We start from the raw sequence: 20966 nt of genomic DNA on the forward strand, positions 1-20966 counted from the left end.
TGAGTTTGCCATCCTTATCTCCCTCGGCAGTGATGGTTCTCATTGGTAACCCCAGGTGAGTAGTGTTTATGTGCAGTGTGGGTGCTGAGGCGCTGCAGTCTCCACTGTCTCAGAGGCGACGCTGAGCAGCCCGGGTGCTCAAAAACCAGATGTGTCCCTGTGGTGGAATACAAGAGCGTGATCCTGGTAGGAGCCACGGGTGTGTGTGTTGGTCCGAGGGAGCTCATTGCCCTCCCTGGGTGCTTTGCGCTGTAATTCGCTAATTCACAAATTAACTCTCCGCCTCTCACTGAGGCGCCGCCGCCGCTCCTTCCGGCCGCCCCGTGACGTCAGTGGCCCCGCCCCGCGGGCATCGCTCGCCGCTATTGGGCCGCCCGCGCACGCGCGCTGCGAGGGCCCGGCTTTCCCGCCGCCCCGCGCGCGCACCTCCCGGCGCGTGCGTGCCCCGAGCCCCCGTGACGTCACGGTCCCGCGGGGCTGGTAGGCGGGGCCGGAGGGCGGGGGCGGGGCCCGCGCGGCCCTGAGGGAGCGGTGTGAGCCCGGCCCGGCCCGCGCCATGCCGGGGCTCGTCGTGTTCGGCCGCCGCTGGGCCATCGGCAGCGACGACTTCGTGCTCCCGGGGGCCTTCGAGCTGTTCGTGCGGCTGGTGTGGTAAGGAGCGCTTCCCGCGGGGGCCGCTGCCCCGCGCGGTGTGCGGAGCCCGGCGGGGTGCGCGGAGCCCCGCGGCGGGAGCAGCCGTGACACGGAACCTGCGGCGCTGTCGGTGCCCCGGGCCGTGAGCGCCCGCTGTGTCCAACCCTCGAGCAGCGCTCGTGTGGTTTCGTTACTGCAGTAATTAATGGGGTGATTCCTTTTTGTCCCGCGGCCTGGATTCTGTGGGACCTGAGGCAGTGAGGAGCCTGGAGCCCGGGCTGCACACGGCTCAGTTGTAATTCCTGCGGAGCATCCTTGTGGTCGCTTCCTTCTGACACGTTCCTTATGTAACAGCTCCCCTGCTATCGATCTTTGTGCAATGCCTTCGTTAAGATCAAAACTGCCGATCGGGCGATCACTTTGCAGTGTTGCACTTCTCCTTTCGGACTGTAACTTTTGTTATCTCGCTTCCCTGCAGGTGGATTGGGATCCTTGTCCTTTACACGGTGCACAAGGGGCAATTTAACTGTCCCGGGGGGGGATTGCTGCACAGCTACTTGCTCGTCCTCATCATCCTCCTGGCTTCCATAATATGTGCGTTATCTGCTCTTGTGTACATCAGTATGCAAGGTAAATAATAATAGCATTTTGTGTTTATCTGGTAGGATTGTAATAGCTGTGGTTTTTTTTAATCTGGAGTTGACATTAAAAGAACTGCAAAAAAATTGAGGTGTTTTAAGGATAGTCAAACTTTAAAAACTCTCTGTAACCATTAATACATTTGCTTTATTAGTATTATCTTTGTTGGTCTGGAATATAACATAATCAATGGACAATAGCTTAGGGCTGTTGATAGTGCTGTTATTAGGACAAAGTGCTAATAGAGATATGTCCATTGCCATCAGAGCATCATGAAAACCCCTTTGGGTTCACCATGACCTCTGATGGAACACTGCTCCACCTCTCTGACAGGAGTCTAGGGGAATGTATCCAAAAATCACTTTCCCATCTGAAGTATTGTGTTAGTTTTAGCCTTGCACGGGCAGGTTTAGTCACGGCTTGTGAAAGTTCCTCAGTTGCAGGGGGTTGCTTGGGGAAAAAAACCACAAAGGAAAGTGATTTGTATAAATGTCTCAATAAAACTAACACAATAAGTACTGTTAAATGAGACCTACAGCTTTAAGTGAATGGCTGAACAGAAGTAAGGACCCCAATGCAACTTCTACTCATTTGTAGAAATGGTTCATTTTGGGTTAAAAAATGCTAAGAAAGCTTTTTGTTCTGGTGAGGCACCTGATTATCGAAGTAATGCTAAGACGATTAATTTGGAATATGTGTGTGGTCTCTGGAATAACAGAGGAGACCCCACAAATTCTAATATGTTGATTCTCACAACATGCTATAAATAAAACTGTTTAAATTACTTAAGTGGAAAGAAGCTTAAAGTGTGCATGAAGAGAAACTATGTCAGAGCAGAGTTGTGGATGATAATCCTGGCCTGGAATCCGACCACTGGTTTTCCTAGAGAGACCTCACACACTGGGGGGTGGTGCTGAGAAAGGAAAAGTTGTTTTGAGGAAAAACTTCCGTCTGATTTGTGTCTGAGTAAGCAACCACGCTGCTGCAGTACAGGCTGCAACCGGGGAATGGGAAAAAGCACCCTCTGGATCAAGGGCTTTTTAAACAGCTTTGTCACAGGGTGTGAACCACAGCTCTAGAAATGGAAAATAATTTCCAACGTTGTTGTTGTTCTGCAGTGTTTTAAGGCTTTATAAATTGTCCTGTATACACATGAGCACACCCCCCCAATACCTCAATACCCTGGGAGCAGCAAACTGGTTTAAGGAAATGAGCTGGGCAAAAATTACTCCCTTTTTTATTGCCTAGGAGTGCTAAAAGGAAGTGGTTATTAGTAAACTATCAATACAGAAAATAGTCTTGAGAAGTATTTGTCCTGGTAATGGTCCTACTTTTGTTCTCCTTTTACTGTTTAGTGACTCCATAGCCAGAACTTCACCATAACCCAGCAAAGTAGCACCTAAAAATTAAATATTGTGCCAACTAAAAGCTAAATAGAATAATAAAAGTAGGCACCGAGAGTCATAAGGAATTGTAGGTGAGCCAGTGCTCCTGGAATGCAGCTTTGGCTTATGCTGGGCACAGCACTGCTGCCTCAAGTTCAGTGCAGAACTGTGTCTGACTGGAGAGGTATTTTGAGTCTTAGTAGAGTAGATTCTAAGAATCACACCTCTAAACCTTTTGTTTTTCTTTCCTCACCTTCAGTGATAACTCTCCATTAGTATGACAGTACTTGATAGTTTCAGTTAAGTATCTTACTTTCTTTAAAGCTCAGAAAGTTCATATTTCCAGGTAGGATTTTATGTACTTGAAGTGCATTTGTGAACAGTTCTTGTTTTAAATTCTCTCTGTGCTTTCAGGAACAATTTCTAATCCCGGCCCAAGAAAATCACTTCCCAAAGTACTTTATACTCGCCTGCTTCTCTATTTCCCTGAATTCATCTGGGCTGTGTTAGGAGCTGTGTGGGTGTCAGACAGCAGCGTGCACTGTGAGAAGACTGTGATAAATGCCATCATTTGGACAGTTATTGCCAGGTAAAGGTGCCTCCCCACAAATCTGAGCTTGGTAGTGTACATGAAATAGAACATGAGTTGAATATCCTTTCCTAAACAAGCTTGAGCTACTTGCCTTGAAAGAGCAATATGCTGGAGTGAAGGAAATGAGGTGAAGATCAGAAAGGTTAAGAGGGATGATGGGAGTGTAGAAAACTGGATAAATGTGAAAGGGGTAGTAACCAGATCACCGAATTGGTGGTGAGAAATGGAGCTGTCACACTTCTGGGTTGCTGTTTCCATAGCACAGTGCTGTGATTTCAAGTTTTTGCCCTGTGTGAAACAGCAGCCCTGTTCTTGTGCCCAGTGTTGAAAGCCCAATAACAAGCCCTGCACCCTTAGGGCAGGAGCAGGGGGTGCTCATACAGAATTTCATACCGAGCTTTGGTTTTGGTCTGTCAAGATCTGGAGTTGGGATTACTTCCACACTTGTCAGAAGTATCTGGTGTCACACTTTTATCCCACTCCCTTCTGCTCTGCAGCTGGGTTATCATCGTCTTTACCATCATCGGAGTTGTCATTGTCTTTGACCCGCTGGGGGGGAAGAAGACACTTTACCTGACGGATGGTGTGAGTCGGAACCTGGAGAGCAGCCAGTCGGGGCAGCTGCTGTACAACGTGAAGAGCTCGGCCACCAGGGTGTGGGAGAAGAGGATCAGGCTGCTGTGCTGCTGCATCGTGCAGGATGACGACCACCGGGTGGCCTTCACCAGCATCGCAGAGCTCTTCCGCACCTACTTCTCGGTGAGACCCACCCCCTTCCTCCTGCTCTGACAGAGAGCTGGGCCACGCTGAGCTGGGGGGTGGTTTAACGGCCTCTTTCGTTTCTCTGTACAGGACACTGATCTGGTGCCAAGTGACATAGCAGCTGGTTTGATTCTGCTCCATCAGGAGCAAGATAAAATGGAGAGTTGCCCAAAAGAGCCTGAAGAAGTCCTGTGTCATTCTCCATCATCTCTCATGGTAAGATAGGGTTGGTGCAGCCTCTGCTGCAGTTACTCTGGGAGATAATGCCAGACCATGAAATGGAGTTCACTGTGTAGAGGGATTTTTTTTGTTTTGTTAATTCCTTAAACAAAATCAGACACTACTGTAAAAACTAGTAACAGTTAAAGTTATTAATAGATGCAGTGAAAACCGCTTGATGAGTTTGTGGTCAAGACATTTTCTGCTTTTGCATAAGTAGAACTTATATCTGAATGGGGAATGAAGTGGAAAAAAGGAACCATTTAGGACATTTGATCATTGTTGAACAGCTGGGAGAGAAAGGGAACAGAGAGAAAATAAATATTTTGTACTATTTGCATAGACCTGAGAAGCTATTCTTTTAGTGTGTATTGTAGCCTGTTTGTCCACTGCAAATACCCAGACAAGGTAAGATGCAAAAATAGCATCTTTTAAATGCTTGCAGGTGATGGGTTAGTTTGCTAACTGATTTTTGTTGCTCTTTGGTAGTAAAATACCTTTGTAAATTTTTTTCACTTCTTTTGGTCTGTGTTTAATACACATATCTAATTCTGCTTCAACCAGTGCATCTCTGTCAACTCCCTTTCGAATCCAACTGGTATGATGGGGTTGTGCCTTGAAAGTCAGATCTGCAGCAGACTCTTTAGCCTTCTCGTTGACATTCCATTCCTTTAAGTTACATATTTGGAATGAATGTTGTTTTCAGCACTGAGCTTATCAGTGTATCAGCATTGGAAGAAACTGATTTAATGAGAGCTTTTCAAGGTTCTTCAGCTGTGTAGCTACGTAAATAAACAGAGAGTTTTTCTGGAATATGAGTGGCTATTTTTAGTTCCTCTTAGACCTTGGATTTTCCCTTTGGATAGTGTGTATTTCATCATGCCTTAATTTTCACTTGTCTGTGTTCAGTTTTTATTCTGAGGCTGCCTAACACCTTCCTTCCTCTCTCTCCTTCCTTTTCTTTCCCTGTGTCCTTTCAGACTGATGATTTGGATGTGGAGCTGGAGAATGCTGCTCACTACATGCTGTTTGCTGCAGCTGCCTATGGCTGGCCCTACTACATATACACCAGCCCATTTACTGCACTCTGTAAGCTCAAAGGTGACTGGTAGGTTTGACCCAAGACCTTAAAAACACACAGCTGCCTTCTATTTAACTAGTGTTAGCAGAAATAAAATAGTTTCATTAGCAATAGTTTTGTTTCATTAAATTATATCACTAAATTTTATCAGTCTTGGGGATACATGAGCTTGACTGGAATAGTTATCTTTCACGAATTCTGTAGAAACAAAATTCCAATGTCTTTACACCCTCAAACAGATTAGGTATTTTTTTCATAACAGAAGTTTGTGATTGAGGTAAATAAAATTCATTTAGCAAAATGACAGAGGAAAAATTGGAATTAAACTAAACATGTTTTAAAATGAGGCTTTTTAGAGATGCTTTTTTGGCACAGATGTATGTATAGCAGTAGAAGTCTATCAACAGTTTTCCCTGTCTTAAGGAATTAGCAAAAGTTCCCTGTCCCACCAGCTTCCCTTTTATTCCCTTGAACCCCTTTAATCAAAACTGTTTAGAGTCAATATCTCAGTTTGCATATTGCTGTGTAGGATTACTGTATATTTACATGACCACTGACATTTGTGACTGTAACCATGATTTTCTTAATTAGTAACATGAAATATAAATATAACTTACTGAAATATAAATTACTTGGAGGAAAAAAAACCCATATAATACAGTGGATAAAAAATGAGATAAGCTTGCTGTATAGAATTTGTTTTGAATTTCCTTTTTCCTTGTTTGTATTTTTTCTCATTGGCCTGTAATCTTAAGAATTCTTTTCTTGCTGCATTGTTTGCTCTGCTGATGGTCCTGTAGCAACGGGGGATTTGCCAGTGGTTGAACTGAAAATGTGTGGCAGGGCTGCCCAGGCAGAGCCAGGTCTGTGGGCAGAGGTAACATCTTGTGTCAGACTATTGGTGCTATTGCAAAAAGGAAAAAAAAAAAAGCAGCACTTTTGATTCCTGGCACTAATTCTTCTGCAAATATAAGTTTGATTCCTTGAAAGGAAACCTAAAAAATTGGAACATGAAAGTTTTTCTCTTCTGTGTTTGTTAGTTGCGGAAATAGACCAACAGATTCTGATATAACGGGCAGTGATCGGCATAACTTTCACTTTGGATCCATCCTAAAAATAACAGGACTGCAGTACAGAGACTTCATTCATATCAGTTTTCATAACAAGGTAAACAATCTGGACAGGCATTCAGCAAAACCCATAGCAATTAATTCAGGGAAAGCAAGGGGTGAAGGGTCTAATTTGCCTTCAGCATTTATAAAGTGCAACATGCAAAGCCAAATGAACACATTCAGTTCTGATTTTTTTTTTTCCTAATCTAAAGAGCCATGAAACCATTGACATAAATCTGTCTCAGTATTGCAAAAAAGGCACTTAGAATAACTAGATGAGAGACCAATTCAAATTCTTTGCATAATACAATAAGGAGCTCAGTAAGAGCTTTCAGAAGGTGAGAACAAGTGTTTGCTCTTATAAAAAGTTGATGTCTCTACTGATTACATTTTTCCCCTCTCAGATCTATGAGATTCCATTTTTTGTTGCTTTGGATCACAAAAAAGAAGCTATTGTGGTTGCAGTGAGAGGAACCTTGTCTTTTGAGGTATCATCCTTCTGATATCAATAATTAGCTTTATAGAAATGAGTGAACTCCAGGTACCTTGAGGAACTTGTGTTATGCTGGCACATGTAAAAATAACTCACTCACGGGTATGAGTCTTCCAGGCTCAAGCTGTGAGCCCTCCTGCCCTTGGATGGGTAATATTCCCTGTGCCACTGGAAGAGAGTGTGGAGAACAGGAGGTGGTAATTCCGTTTCACTGTGAGTGGAGGTGCATCAGTAATGTGTGTGTGTGCAGCTTGGAAACAGTGGAACTCGGACTTGTGGTTACTCTGTATTGTTTGCTTGTGGGGTGGTGTCTGGTGGGACATGTGTTGCTCACACACTTGGCAGCCAGGTTGTGATGTCCCTGTGACAGTGTTGAGTGGCACAGCATGACCCAGGAGCCACAGAGCCCTGCAGGGAGGTCTGACCACAGTGTCTTGTTCACAGGACATTCTCACGGATCTCTCAGCAGACTGCGAAGACCTGACTCTGGAGGATGTTCTGGAGAATGGCTTTGTGCATAAGGTGTGTGCAGTCTGGAGCTGGCTGTAGGTCAACAAACTACAAACACCTGGGATCCTTTAGTTAAACAGAAGAATATTCTGCTTGTGAGGTGGATTGCACGAATTACTTCAGTGCTTGTTGCATCAAATACTGCCTTGGGAACTGCAAGGCAGAATTTGTAATGCTTACATACAACATGTACAGACCACGTGGTTATAACCAGACCTCTGTCAGGAGCATGTTAAAGAGCAGAGCAGCTTTGCAAAAAGGTTGTTCTGTGATGGTGGTGTATTTAAACTAGACGTGCATCACCCCTCAGGTCAGATACACCCTTCTAACTTTACGTGCTCTCTTGTAGGGAATAACTCAAGCTGCAACTTACATCTATCGAAAACTAATAAACGATGGAATTTTAAACCAGGCTTTCACAATTGCTCCAGTAAGTTACCTTCCAAATAATTTGGTTTGCCAGAAAAACTGCACAAAGCTTTTCCTGTGTCCATCTGAGTTTGTCTTCTCTTTCTGTCTTAGGAATATAAACTTGTGATAGTTGGCCACAGTTTGGGTGGTGGGACAGCGTCTATCTTGGCCATCATGCTCAGGAACTCCTTCCCCACATTGAAGTGTTACGCCTTCTCTCCTCCAGGAGGGCTCCTAAGGTAAAACACTTCTGTTGTTTGGTTCTCTGAGTAAGATGTAAAAGTCTTCCAGGTGGTTGACAGGTGTGTTAGATGGTAACTGTGGGCTTGACTGTGCTAAGAGTTTGTTTGTACATTCTTCCCTAGAATTATAATTCCATCTTGAATTGCAGTTGAGTTCCTGGGGGAGTGTTACAGAATGAATTACATCTAGGGAATTCTGTCATGTAGTGCAATTACAGTTTAAAATAAATGTTTCAGAAATAAAATGCTTACCAGACTTGTCTGCCTTGGCCTGTTTGACATGTACACACCCCAGCAGCATTGAAGTTACTCTGGCATCTTTAGCAAGGAAGTCTGAAAGCCCACTGAGGAACTGACTGCAAATGCTGCTGCTGCAGCCACATACTTGTATTTTTATTGAATGATAATCATTATCGTAAAACTAAAGTGTGCTTTTCTCTTTAGTGCATCTAAACTACATCTTTTTTTTTCTTTAAGCAAATCACTTGCAGATTACACTAAGCACTTCATTGTTTCAGTCATTGTTGGAAAGGACCTTGTTGCAAGGTGAGTTGGAAACACTTTTAAATCTTCAGAGATGTGTTTGATTGCAGAAAATAGGAGGCTTTGCTTTACTTTGTTCTGTGTTTGAACAGGTTAAGTATGCCCAACATGGAGGATTTAAAGAGGAGAATAGTGAGAATTGTGGCAAACTGCAACAGACCCAAGGTAACTACATGCAGGTCCTGGTTAAAAGTCAGTGGAATGGTTACCTGGGTTAAGCCCCAGCTTTAATGGCCAGTTACTGGTGTGTGTATTTTTGATCTTAAAGATGAAAGTTACAATTGTGTTTTGGAACAAAAGTGTTTTTAATTCAGGGACGTTTGTGTTACTCTCCTGTCCTATAAAGCTGTATTGTTGGAAATTAAGATTCATCAAGACCTGGGAGATATCAGTGCTCAACATCAAAGACCTGAAATTATTTTTGTAGTGTTACAATAGGCTTGGGTTACACACCGGCGAAATGAAAATTACTGTGGAGAAAATTATCAAAGAGATTTGATAGGGGAGAGATTATCAAAGTTTGGGGAGCATCTGCAAACAGTAACATTTAATCTTTTAATTGTAGTCCCAGATGATGTGTGTGCAAGCACACAAGTAGAATAAGTTACCTGAGGAGATGCCAAACCTCAATTTGACATTTTTTCCTCTCTGGTTCCAGTACCAGATTTTGCTGCGGGGGTGTTGGTACGAGGTATTTGGAGGAGATCCCGACGACTTCCCAACGGAGCTGGATGGGAGGAACCAAGAAGCCCTGAGCCAGCCCCTGCTGGCCGAGGAGAGTTTAATGGTTCATCGCTCACCTTCGTACAACGCCCTTGACGATGAATCACACCAGAATTCACCACCTCAGTATCCTCATCTGTATCTTCCTGGAAAGATCATCCACATTGTAGAAGAATCCAGCTCTCGGAGGTAAGTAGAGTAATGAATGCCACTGGCCTGTGCTCCTAAAGCTTACTTAAAGCTGCTGCTCACTTTCAAAGTACGTGTTTCCAGCTCTGTGATGTGTTTCCAGCTCTGCATCTCCAGTACCCCGTTGTGGTTCTTGCCCAGCCTTTCAGGTTCTATTCTGTGCCTCCCGGCTTCAAGCCCTGGACACTGTTCCTCCTTGTGCCTTATCCTGCAGGTGCTGAAGTGGGAATTTTAAACACTAACACTGTTAAGTTCAGCTTTGCCAGACTGCAGTTCCTGCCTGAGTAGGTCCTGGTAGTAGTGAAGTGATACCAAAATACCTTGTTGCTGAGTAGTCACATGAGTGCTGGGGATGAGAAAGAGGCCAAATATTGCCAGGCTGCAGAGGTGTAGCTGCCCCAGTAACCAGTGTGTGCCCACACAGTCTCTGATTCCCTGTCCTTTGCTGCTTTTCTGTGGATGCAAGGATGTTGAGACAAAGACAGCAGAAAGCTGAAACTGCTGGAAGGGTGAGGATTGTGGCTTTATTGGGGCAGTGTCATGTTCAAGGGTTTTTTGTGTGTTTTGTTGATGTTGGGTTTTTGTAGACAAAGCAACTTGATACCCCTAAGCCAGACAGTCCTTGATATCCTCTCATTTCATTCTTCCAAAACAGAAATAAAAGCATCTGTAACTTGCACATCTGAGACCATCTTACAGAATAAAAAAGAAATTGTACCTTACAGAAAGGAAAGAAAAGAATTGAAGAAGAAATCATTCAGTAGATCACTATTTTGTTTAAGCTTCACATCTTTAATCTTTAATGATTTTAATACTGGTTTTACAAGCTGGATACTTGAACACTTGGGGCCTGACCATCAAGGTTTTCTTGATGGCTGCTCTTCTACTTTATTAATTTCTTTTCCATCTTTTATTCCACAGCAGAGCAGTTAATCCTGGTGGGGTTTTTTTTAAGCTGGACTAGCACACAAGAGCCCCCATCATGTATTTGGGATTTTATTTTACAGAATGGTGCATCATATGTGCAGCATTAAATCCATTGCCTAGACTCCTAATGATACTACTGTGACTTATTCCCTAAATTTGACATTAACCATGTGAATGTGCAGTGTTTAACCCCCTCCCTCTCCTTGCTCAGACTGTATTCCACGTTTCTGGGAGCAGGATTATTTGATCTTCTGATGGCTTCTTTCCCAGTTAAGGCCCAGTGTAATTTGGTGTAGTTCTGACTTCAGGGACACTTAAAGGCAGCATTTCCAACTGTCTGCTGAAGGCCAGACCTGCAGCTCTCTGGGAGCCAACCTGGGGCTGTGAGAGGGTTCCAATTCCTCCTTGAGCAAGGTCAGGAATCTCCAGGTTGTCTGTTCCAGATCTGAGAGTCTGAGCCATTGCATTTGTGGTGTGTTTTTTTCTAGGTTGTGTTCTTCAGACATTAAATACACGGCGAGATGGTCAAACGAAACAGTCTTCAGCAGCATTTTAATCAGTCCCAAGATGATCACAGACCACATGCCAGATGTTGTGCTCAAAGCTCTGAACAGTTTGTCTCAGGAACATGGAGAGTGTCTGTCTTGTCAGACACGAGAATACACCCCCGGTGCAGTATAACACAGCTCGGGGAGGAGCTGGGGAGCTTTTTTTGCAGGTTTCAGGTATTCAGGACACATTCCACTTCCATGCCTAAGTGGATTTCAGTACTTTTCTCACACTGCATAAAATGAACAAGGGTCTTACTGCCCTTGCCTCTGCAGCGACCTCGGGGAATGTTGTGCTGGCTAAAGCACCAAGTCTGCGTCTGTGCCGGAGGTCGGGCTCTTCCCGAGCGGATCAGTCCCGGCCGAGCCCGTGTCCGCTGCCATGGGAGCCCAGGGGGCAGCTGAGCACTTGACACAGTGAATGTGTGTGAGGACACGGCCCTGCCGTCCTTACAAATCCAAACATCCACTTCTGCTTCCAAGTCACTTCATAGCGTTGTCTGCGCCGGCCCGACCTTTGGGAAGCTGAGGGCGCTGCAGGGAAGGAGGCTGGGAAGTGCTGCTGCAGCTCAGGGCTGGAGGTGGGTGAGTGGGCTGGCCCAGGCCGGGTCTGGCTCAGGCTGTTCTCAGTGATTGCACTATTTTTCTTACAGATTGTGCTGGTATCCCAGTGTGGGGGGGTTGTTGTGGTTAAATGCTATTTGAATATACATGTGCAATATTCTTTAATCTGTCTTTTGTATTTCTTGATCCACATCACTACTTTTATTGGTTTTAAACTAGAACTACTTAATGAGAAGGAAAAAAAACCCCATTGTCCAGACCCTGGCATCATCTTGGTCATTAGCTCCAGCTCTGGCTACTGAGCGTGGATCCAATTCTGCCAAAAATATATAACCAGCTGTACTGCTTTTAAAAAAGTGGATTCCTTGTTTTAGTGTGTAACTATTTTAACTTTTTTTTTTCTTTTTAAGGCTCAGCAGCATTTATTTAAAAAAACTGATGTAAGTAAAAGTAACGTGATGTGGTTGAGAATTAACTGTGTGGATGTTCTTGCTGTGATATTCAATATGGAGACAAAATTAAATACACAATAAAAACTTGGCTCCTGTGAGATGACAGGTACCACTGATGGCTGCGCAGGGACCACGCTGCTCTTGGGGTCCTGCAGTGTCACCCCCCACTGCCCCTGGCTGGGGAGGGCAGGGCAGGGCAGCACATTCGGGTGCAGCTACTCGGAGAGAGAGGAGCCAACACACAGAGCTCGGCTGGAAATAAAAGGCTGGAATCTGGGGCATTTAAGCACAAACTGTAACAGTTTCAAAGGAAAAGCACTTTTGTTTGCAGACAGTGGAGTGGAACAGAGATCCTGCCCTGGCTGGCAGCAGCTTTGAAGCACTGCCCAAGCAGCAGCAGGAGCTGTAACAACTGCAGGGAGAGTGCAAGGCCTCTGCAGAACTGTTGCCAAATGCTGTGTTTAATTCAGGTTCCCAGAGCACCCCTGACAGGCTCTGGTTTGCACACACGGCCCTGCTTGGGGCAGGGGACAAGAATGGGGGTGCAGAGTGGCACAGGAATGAGACACGTGCTCAGAAACTCAAACATCACCACAAGTGTGATTCAAGGATTTATTAATTCTTACATGCAAAACATTCTGCTAATTGCATTAGCAAAAGATCAATGTAAAAACTTCACAATTTTGCAACTTTTAAATTTTGCTTTAGTGGTTGAAAGGGTGTAGTTCAACATCATATTCCTGCCAGTTTAGAAGGTACAGAACATTAGCACTAATTACAGAACCTCACAGACCCGTTACCGTTACAATCTATGCTGCACATGGAGTGACAGAGAACACTTGTCTGCATTAGTCAAGTTACACTGGGGGGGATCTTGAAAATAGTGACACTTGAGAAGGTTTGTCGTTTACAAGAGGTTTAAAATATAAAAATTACTAAAATGTCTAAAGCTGCTTCACATGATTTTTACACCTAGTTAATAAGACTAAAAGCTCAGAAAGCATAACTTACTGGGTCAGAAATAATGGGAAAATAAGGATATGCTTGAACGTTCTACTCTATAAAAGAAAAAGAAAGCAAATTTCTATCGTCAGAAAGGTTTTTAAAATACAAGTTATATTGCTCAGTAAGAAGAGATTCTACAAGAAAAGCATTTACTACATAAAAGTGGGAATGACTGGTCCAGAATTGAACCTACATGAATGCCCTACTTGAAATTCAAAGGAATTTACCTATGAACACCAACCTCTCTCCACTACTGCACCTCTGGGAAAATGGTGGCTGAGCTACCCTGGCAGTGTAGTGTAAGTCATCTGTACAGTGTCAAATACTGTCTGGCACTATTGTCTGATCCAACCCAATATTCCATTTACCCATCACAACACAATGCTGTCAAAAGGACTAGATACACTTCAGTAAGAATAGTTATTTATTTTTTTAAATCACAGCAGCAAGAACTAGATTGCAACCAAGCCCTTACCAATGATAAAGCATTTACACTGTGACTCGGGGGTGTCAGTCACTGCCAGGGGTTGGGGTTCAACACCCACCACAGGCAGTGGCTGCACTGAGAAAACATTGAATAACAAAACACCTCAGAGCTCAGTGTTCTGCTCATTCCCGGTACTTACTGTGAAAAACTAGAAAGATTTCGCATTTCCTACCAGAAATTAGAGTCATTTTCAAGAAGAATCTTTAAAAAACAGTTTAGTGCTTAGTGTTCGTAGCACAACAAAGCAACTTAGTTCAGCAGATAAGTTTGGCAACACTTAATTGAGCAAGAAGAGGATTTTAAAAATAAGGCTTCACATAGGTGTGTCTTTTCAGGAGTTTGCTCTTAGAAGAATGCAAGGTAACGATCATACTTTAAACAAATGAAACCATGAAATTGTCAACTGGTTCATGAATTTATGGTAGAGAACTAATTTATAACAGAAAAACTTGGCATGTGAATGCTCCATTGTTTGAGCAAAGCACAGGGTTGATGGGGTGGGGGAGGGTGATGTTTACAGCAGCAGACATTTTCTCTTCCTCTTCTTTACAGGAGGGGGGCACAGCACTGCTCGAATGGCTTCATCAAACACTGTCTTGAGGCCTCTCTGCGTGAGTGCTGAGCATTCCAGGTATTTCACTGCGCCTGGGGAAGCGGAAATGCAGTTACAAAGCAGTTTTCCACGACCCCAGCAGCACCACTCCCAGCTGACCCCACACCAAAAGCCAGGCATTTAATTTAATTAAGGTACAGCTTCTTCCACAAACAAAATGCAGCTGCAGTCAAAAACCACCCCAGAGGCTCATACCGATCTCTTTGGCCATGGCAAGGCCCTGTGGGTAGGTGATGGGAGTCAGCTTCTTCTCCTTCAGCTTCTCAATGGTGTCCTTGTCATCCCGGAGGTCGAGTTTGGTGCCCACAAGAATGATGGGGGTGTTGGGACAATGGTGCCTCACCTCAGGATACCACTGGAAAAAGAAACAGTGTCTCGTGTGGGGGCAGATTTCCACAGAGGTCCTCGACTGTCACCCCGGGAAGGCTCACAGTCCTTCCTGGGTCAGTCAGTGAAGGGGAGCACCAGGATCCATCAGGGCAGGATCAGAACAGGGCACACAACGAGCTGCACATCGTTGGTAATGAAGCCAACAGCGACTTCTGTATGTTTTAAAAATGCGCCCCATTAAGGGCTGCATTTTCCTCACACACCAGAAGAGCCCTGACCTGCACTGCCCTCGCCCATGGAGACCCCTCCATGTGCTGTGCAGCTGAGCTGTCCAAGGACATGAAATACTGCAACAGTCACAGAGCACGTGCTGGAATGATGCTGATGGAAAGAACAAGTGCTATCAACCTAATTTTTACAGGCATTTGTTCTTAAACTTTTTAACTTTACTAAAAGGAAAGGTATTTGTGAACACTCTTAGATTACTGTTACCCCATCAACGCATCAAGGAACAACTCATACTTGGAGTGTTTCATGTGCCCTGAATTTCCATGACTCACAAGGGACGCAAATACATTTCTGCCTTTTCAAAATACATTTCACAGTGCCTGTCAACAATTTAAAAAAAAAGCACCTAGTGTTTTCCCACCACTGCTGTAAAGTGAACAGAATGAACATTCAGACATAAAGCAGTCCCAGCTCATCCTTACCTTAGCACGGACATTTTCAAAGGAAGCTGGGCTCACGAGGGAAAAGCAGATTAAGAAGACATCCTACAAAACAAGTTGAGAGCAGTCAGCCCCACAGAGACATGATTGTAAACTCTGCTGAACAGGCCAATGTCACCAGTACCTCTGTCACACTGTCAGCTCTATCACACTTGCAAAGGCAAGGTCAGCCATACAGCCGCATGTGACAATCAGAGGTAGCTTTCCCAGTGGGAAATCCACTCCCAGGCAGCTACAGGCAGCCCCAAAGAGGGGGGAAAACAAACAACAAATAGATTGCAGTCAAATTTATAATCAGCTATTGCAGTAGCCAGCAACTAGAACACAATATCACTGCCTTGCACGGGGTTTTTTTCCTCTAAATGTCATTTCTTCTTCACAGACAGGGAGCTCATCAGCACTGGATGTTGCAAAGTGTGAACTATTAATATACAACTCTAAAGTCCTCAACTTGCAAAGGCCAAGGGTACAGTATGGAATGGGGGGGGGGGGGAAATAACATGAGAATTTCTACAATTATTACTTCCATGCCCAAATCAGAAGAATCTTGTAAAACTTCTTCAGAACCTCTTGTAAAACTTCACTTCTGCTGAATGTCAGTATAAAAAAGATTTCACAGTTTCTCTATAACTAAATTAGGATTAAGAGGGGCATTAAAAACATCTCAAAGATCCCTCCTTTTCTTTCTAAATAAAGAGACAGCAAAAAGAAAAACAGGTGTTTTTTTGGGATCTTGCACATGTTGCTTTTCAAGTGAAGGCAAAAGATTCTAAGAGTGAGCAGGTAAAAACATTTCGGAGCATGTTTATATAACTGCAGGACACACTTCAGAAAACAAGGAGCTTCACTGCTGACACACTACAGTCTACAAGCACTTAGAACAATCCCCAGATTCGTGTCTCTGTGCTGATGAAGATTAGTCTTGCTCTGTGACCCAGAACTCAACAAGTGTCTCTCAAACAAACCCGACTTTCCCCAACCTACCTCTGCATCCGACCTCACTCCGGTCCCACCCGTGTTACAGAATCAGGCATTGCAGGGTTAGTTGATTGTGCTGCATTTCAAGGCATTTGTTAGGTCAGCAGCTGCCATCTGCACTGCTAAGCACTTGCAACCCAGTTGTTCATGCATCACCCCAACAAGTTTCCGTAGCAGCGTCCCAGAAGAAGAAAGAAACAACATCAAATAATGTGATACTATGGCCACTACTTCTGTTTTCCAATTTTGCAGGTTTGTGGTGACTCAAGTGCTGCACATCACGCAGACTCTCTCCTTTACTAGCTTCAGAGATCAAAAGGTGTGGTGTAACCACCAGGAATTACTGGAAGATCTCAGGTGTCTTGCACACTACCAATCTTAAGTAGGAAAAGCTATTTATTTGTAAGAAAATATTTTATCTTAACCATATAAAGAAATTTGATAACAGAGTTCTCAGATCTAGGAATCTGATAGTTCCAAGAAAAGTAGTTGTTCAAAAAATAGGGGCCAATTTATCACTATCATAAGCAAGACAAGATGACAGAACTTGGAACTGAGGTTTATTTAAAGTTTTACATACGGCAATAGGTTCATCTGTCAGACTGGAAGATATATTCTTACCATTGGTTCCTCCAACCTAATAACAGTAGGAGATAAAGTTACTCCTCAAATGGATTTAAGGGAAAACATTCTCAGTCAGCAACTTGTGCTCACAGATATTCTCAAGGTGGATTTTCTTCTTAAGAGAGACGCTGCCCTGTAACTCAGCACAACCAACTCCCTGCACCCAGGACAGGCACAGCCTTCCCAGAAACCAGCAGGGGGACCTGCCAGAGCAAACCTCCCCTGGAAAGCATCCTCCTAACGACTGCTTTTTGCTTTGGTCCCCCTGAGGAAACAAAGTTAACCTATTCTGTCCCAGTTTCCTTCCCCGAGTATTTGGAAACACTAGCAGATTTGGAATAAATTCAGGAAAAGGTATTAAATTCCTGTATATTTCAAGGAATAAAAATATGAGTAAGGGGAAAAGATGCAGATTAATGCCAAGCCCTCACTGTGAAGTTCCCAGTTGGTGCTGCTGGGTGGCTGATCCCAACACACACACTGCCCCAGTAACCACCACCTGCTGCTTTCACCCTGCCCAGGACACAGTTCAGGTGCACATACAGGGAAAGGGGGGACAAAGAACAAGCAGGGGGTGAGTTTTAAATAGCACAGTGAAGGAAGAGGGAGGCTGAACACAGATCCTAAAAAAAGGTCAGGCTTCATCAGCACCACTGTTCTCTTCCTCTGTGCTGTTTGGCAGTTTCCTGGGGGTGATGAATCTCACACTGCACGAGGCTAAAATCTGCAGATTGCTTCACAAGAAGTTCAAGACTTACCACCCTGGTTCATTTTCTGCTGTAAAGCAATCCAAATAACTGAAAGTACTTCAGACCTGTACTTAACAGTTATACCTGCTTGTACAGAAGACATTTTTTCCACCAGATGCTCAGATGGACATGGAATTCTTTGGCAGTCCACCAGAAAGCCAAGGTCACCTCAGCAGGCTGCAGACAGGCACGTGCATTCTGTCCCTTTGTCACAGGGGAGGCACAGTGTATTCCCTCACAACTCGACTTTCTCACACTATTAAGTATCTTTCAACAAGCCTTTTTCTTCCCTCAGATATTTTTTTGAAAATATTTTTATTTAGAAAAATTTAAGCGAAGATGAGGCTTTAAGTATCCTATAAATATCTAAGGATTAGAGAAAACCAGCTTTCCATTGTCTCTCTTCCCAAGAGAGACAGGTATTTCTGCATTTCAACTTTAGTTGCCCACAACTGGCAAGTTCATATTCATCATGGATATTGCTACTGAGGGGAAAGCCTAAAAACTGTAAGAGTTAGTGAGCAGTGAATTAAGGAAAATTGTGAATTAAGACAGTTTACTAAAAATAGCACCAGAGTTCCTTAAATAAGATTCACATTACTCAAGAGAGCAGTTATGCTGCAGATAAGTGGAACAATGTTGCATTTTACATTATTACCACTGAACATATATCTGACAGTTAACAACAACAGTAATCAATGTCAAGAAAACCCTGCAAATTACCCTTTCTTTACTTGTAGCACAGCTCCACCCGGTAAAAGCCACTGCTTTAAAGAGATTAGAAAACCAGCCTCTACAAAGACTAACTGTAACTCAGGTTGCACTGGAAAGAAGAGAACAGATCACTTCAGCGTTTTCCTCAAACATGGAAAGATGCAGGATGCAGGCAGGACTTAACCAGCTGCAAACAGGGAAGACAGAAGCACATCTGTATCCATGTTACAGCACAAATTACAGTAAGTAATAAAATAGCCACGGGCTCAAGTGCGTTAGAACGCTGGGCCTCTGTCAATACCAATAATCTCTTCATTCAGTGCTGCCTCTTTCACATGTAGAACATCTTCAGAGGCTGAACAATATCAAGTGCTTAGCAGTGACAGTGTCAGGTTGCAGCCAAAACGCGCCTAAAAACAAAAACAAACCCTGCTTTTGGCAGGCATGCTAACCTTGAAATCAATGGCCTGGCTGATGGGACTATTCACCAAGAGGTTTTTGCGTTTGTTTTGGGGTGTTTTTTTTCTTTTTCCTTTTAAATCAAGCATTCTGGCCGATTCTGAGGCTGCAACTACACAAACGCCAACAAGTACCAGTGCACACAAACACACAACCGTGCAAATTTTAACTTTTGTAGAGCTGTACACACATCAAAGATCATAAATTACAGCTACAGCAAGATGAAGGAAAGGAGCTTGCAACAAGTCGCTAAGAAATACAACTCCGGGTGTGACAATGCCGGCCGTTGTTCGAAAAGAGAAATGCTTTATGTCAGACAAAGCTGTTGAGACTCTCTGAGGTTTCTCAGGGCATCCTTACTGTTTGTGGGTAGGAGAGTGGACGTAGTCTGTCATAGTCCTCTTGACCAGCTGTGTCCCATAAACCCAGATTGACTGGTTTGCCATCAACCATTACATTGGCAGAGTAGTTGTCAAAACTAAAAACAAACAGAGAGTTGGCTGCATTAGTTGGCAGTAAAGTAAGGCACCCAAGGACTTTTTCCTCACAGAGCCCTAACTGGGAAAACTAGGGAAGAAACTTTTATTGCATCCTTCTGCTCCCCAGAGGCAGTAAAGCTGTTCTTTAAATAATGAGGCTGGTATTGGGTAATGGAATAAAAAAATACAACAGACTTGGTCCAGGCTGAGCAGAAGTCATCTTTGTTAGGGCTCTTCCAAGGGGAGAGTTAATCATAGTGAGCAGAGGAAAGCAGGGGATGTACTTAGCAAGCACTTTCCAGCCTTAGTGGGACATTCAGCAAGTTAATCTGTCTCATGTTGTAAGATTTAGAATAGAAGATACATGAGCAGCAACCAAGGAATCCTTAATGACAGGAGCAGGTAAGAGAAAAGTTTATTAATCCTGCTAATCAAAACCCCCTCCAATGAAGTGTCAAAGCCAATAACCAGGGGCCAGTGGAGGCATTGTTATCATCTCATCAATAGTGTGAGTGCAAAGGTTTTAATGACTCGTTAAGGCTCAATCACTTTCACTGGGAACACAAGACACTGTAATGCAAAAATCTGAATTTAAGAACAAAGAAAAGAAACGCGAGTAACTAAGGCAACAAGGCCTCGGCCAGGTAACAAAACTCATCTGTACATCTCCTTAGAATGTATTTGGTTATCTGAAAAATTCATCAAAATATAAAGATATCTGAAAAGGGCAAAGAAGTTGCTCATGTATAAGACACCTCCCCCCAGCAGGCCCTTGGAAAGAGAACTGCACTAATTCCGAAAGAAAACGGGAAGCACCAAAATAAATGAGTCCCCACTGTCTCGCCTGAGGAGCTCCAGAGCTGTGACTGGCTTAGCACAGCATTGGCAGCAGCACAAAAAGTGGACAGAACAAACAAACAAAAAATCTCCAGCCATGCAAGCCAACTATTCCTGACTATGACTTGATGTTTTACAAGCTGTTCAGCCTTGGGACTGCTTATAATGAATGACATTAATGACAGAAACACTATTTTAAAAGAGAACAACATCTGATAAAATGTTAGCAAGTATTAGTCCCTGTTCAGCCAGGGCAGAGGGAGCCAACACTGAGGGACCATGAAGGAGCACTGGTGTGACTGTGCTAAGCAGTAAAAGCCCCAAGTGCTTCTCTCTACGCACATCTGGATACTCAGCTAAACATTTCAGATGGAACTGAGGGGCACTTGCAGTCAATTCCAATAATTCAAATAAGGAATCTGGAATGGCAGTAGGCACAGAGAAGTTGACAGAAATGAGTTATTTGATAAGTACTTACACAGTGGGTATATACTCTCCAGGAAATGCATTGGTTGTGTAGCTGATGAGCAGGCATGTTTTACCTACAGCACTGCAAAAACAGAAAGTTCACATGTAAAACACATTCACAGAACAAGAAATCATATTCCTTTTACAGGAAGAAGACTAATTACACCCAGTCACCTCAGGACCTGTCTCCCAGGGAGTGTCACTGAGGAGTGTCAGCAGTCACTGGGCAGGAAACCAGCTGACAGACTGCAGCCTGAAGATAACTGGCAATGAAAACACACCTAATATAAACATCCATTCTGTGAAGTCATAAATTACCTAATTTTGTAAATTTTAAACACAAAAAACCAAACACAAGCATTAATAAGACTACTAACATCTGCTGGTCACCTGAGTGATAACTCATGTATTCTCATGCCTTACTCCAACTCCCTGAAATTAAAAAAAAAAAAAGAGAAGTATTTCCAGAT

General features: G+C 43.7%; 2 protein-coding genes across 2 annotated transcripts; one reads left to right on the forward strand and one right to left on the reverse strand.

The window, feature by feature from the left end:
* Window positions 1–449: 449 nt before the first annotated feature.
* On the forward strand, window positions 450–12123 carry DAGLB (diacylglycerol lipase beta). The gene is made up of 15 exons (XM_027726148.2): window positions 450–651; window positions 1112–1263; window positions 3072–3246; window positions 3747–4008; window positions 4102–4227; window positions 5211–5338; window positions 6352–6478; window positions 6828–6911; window positions 7361–7438; window positions 7776–7856; window positions 7949–8076; window positions 8557–8625; window positions 8715–8787; window positions 9281–9534; window positions 10950–12123. The coding sequence occupies exons 1-15, from the start codon at window positions 557–559 to the stop codon at window positions 11140–11142; spliced, it is 2025 nt and encodes a 674-aa protein (XP_027581949.2). The 5' UTR covers window positions 450–556; the 3' UTR covers window positions 11143–12123.
* A 500-nt stretch (window positions 12124–12623) lies between these two features.
* LOC113990597 (ras-related C3 botulinum toxin substrate 1) lies at window positions 12624–20611 on the reverse strand. Its single transcript, XM_039390491.1, has 5 exons — window positions 20507–20611; window positions 19073–19190; window positions 15171–15233; window positions 14326–14485; window positions 12624–14162 (listed from the first exon to the last, which is right to left on the reverse strand). The coding sequence occupies exons 2-5, from the start codon at window positions 19163–19165 to the stop codon at window positions 14032–14034; spliced, it is 447 nt and encodes a 148-aa protein (XP_039246425.1). The 5' UTR covers window positions 19166–19190; window positions 20507–20611; the 3' UTR covers window positions 12624–14031.
* Window positions 20612–20966: the final 355 nt, after the last annotated feature.

This window comes from Pipra filicauda, unplaced genomic scaffold, assembly GCF_003945595.2.
Source record: "Pipra filicauda isolate LSUMZ 115617 unplaced genomic scaffold, ASM394559v2 scaffold127_size2900866_pilon, whole genome shotgun sequence".
NCBI classification, from domain to species: domain Eukaryota; kingdom Metazoa; phylum Chordata; class Aves; order Passeriformes; family Pipridae; genus Pipra; species Pipra filicauda.

What these genes read in the sequence shown, in the direction of transcription:
- LOC113990597 (XM_039390491.1), bottom strand. Translation starts at nt 19,165, where the DNA reads ATGGTTGATGGCAAACCAGTCAATCTGGGTTTATGGGACACAGCTGGT. An exon ending in CACTCTCCTACCCACAAACA is followed by an intron (nt 15,234 to 19,072) that starts GTAAGGATGCCC and finishes CTTGTTTTGTAG; the next exon opens with GATGTCTTCTTAATCTGCTT. An exon ending in TTGAAAATGTCCGTGCTAAG is followed by an intron (nt 14,486 to 15,170) that starts GTAAGGATGAGC and finishes TTCTTTTTCCAG; the next exon opens with TGGTATCCTGAGGTGAGGCA.
- DAGLB (XM_027726148.2), top strand. Translation starts at nt 557, where the DNA reads ATGCCGGGGCTCGTCGTGTTCGGCCGCCGCTGGGCCATCGGCAGCGAC. An exon ending in ATTCTCCATCATCTCTCATG is followed by an intron (nt 4,228 to 5,210) that starts GTAAGATAGGGT and finishes GTGTCCTTTCAG; the next exon opens with ACTGATGATTTGGATGTGGA. An exon ending in AGGCTTTCACAATTGCTCCA is followed by an intron (nt 7,857 to 7,948) that starts GTAAGTTACCTT and finishes TTTCTGTCTTAG; the next exon opens with GAATATAAACTTGTGATAGT.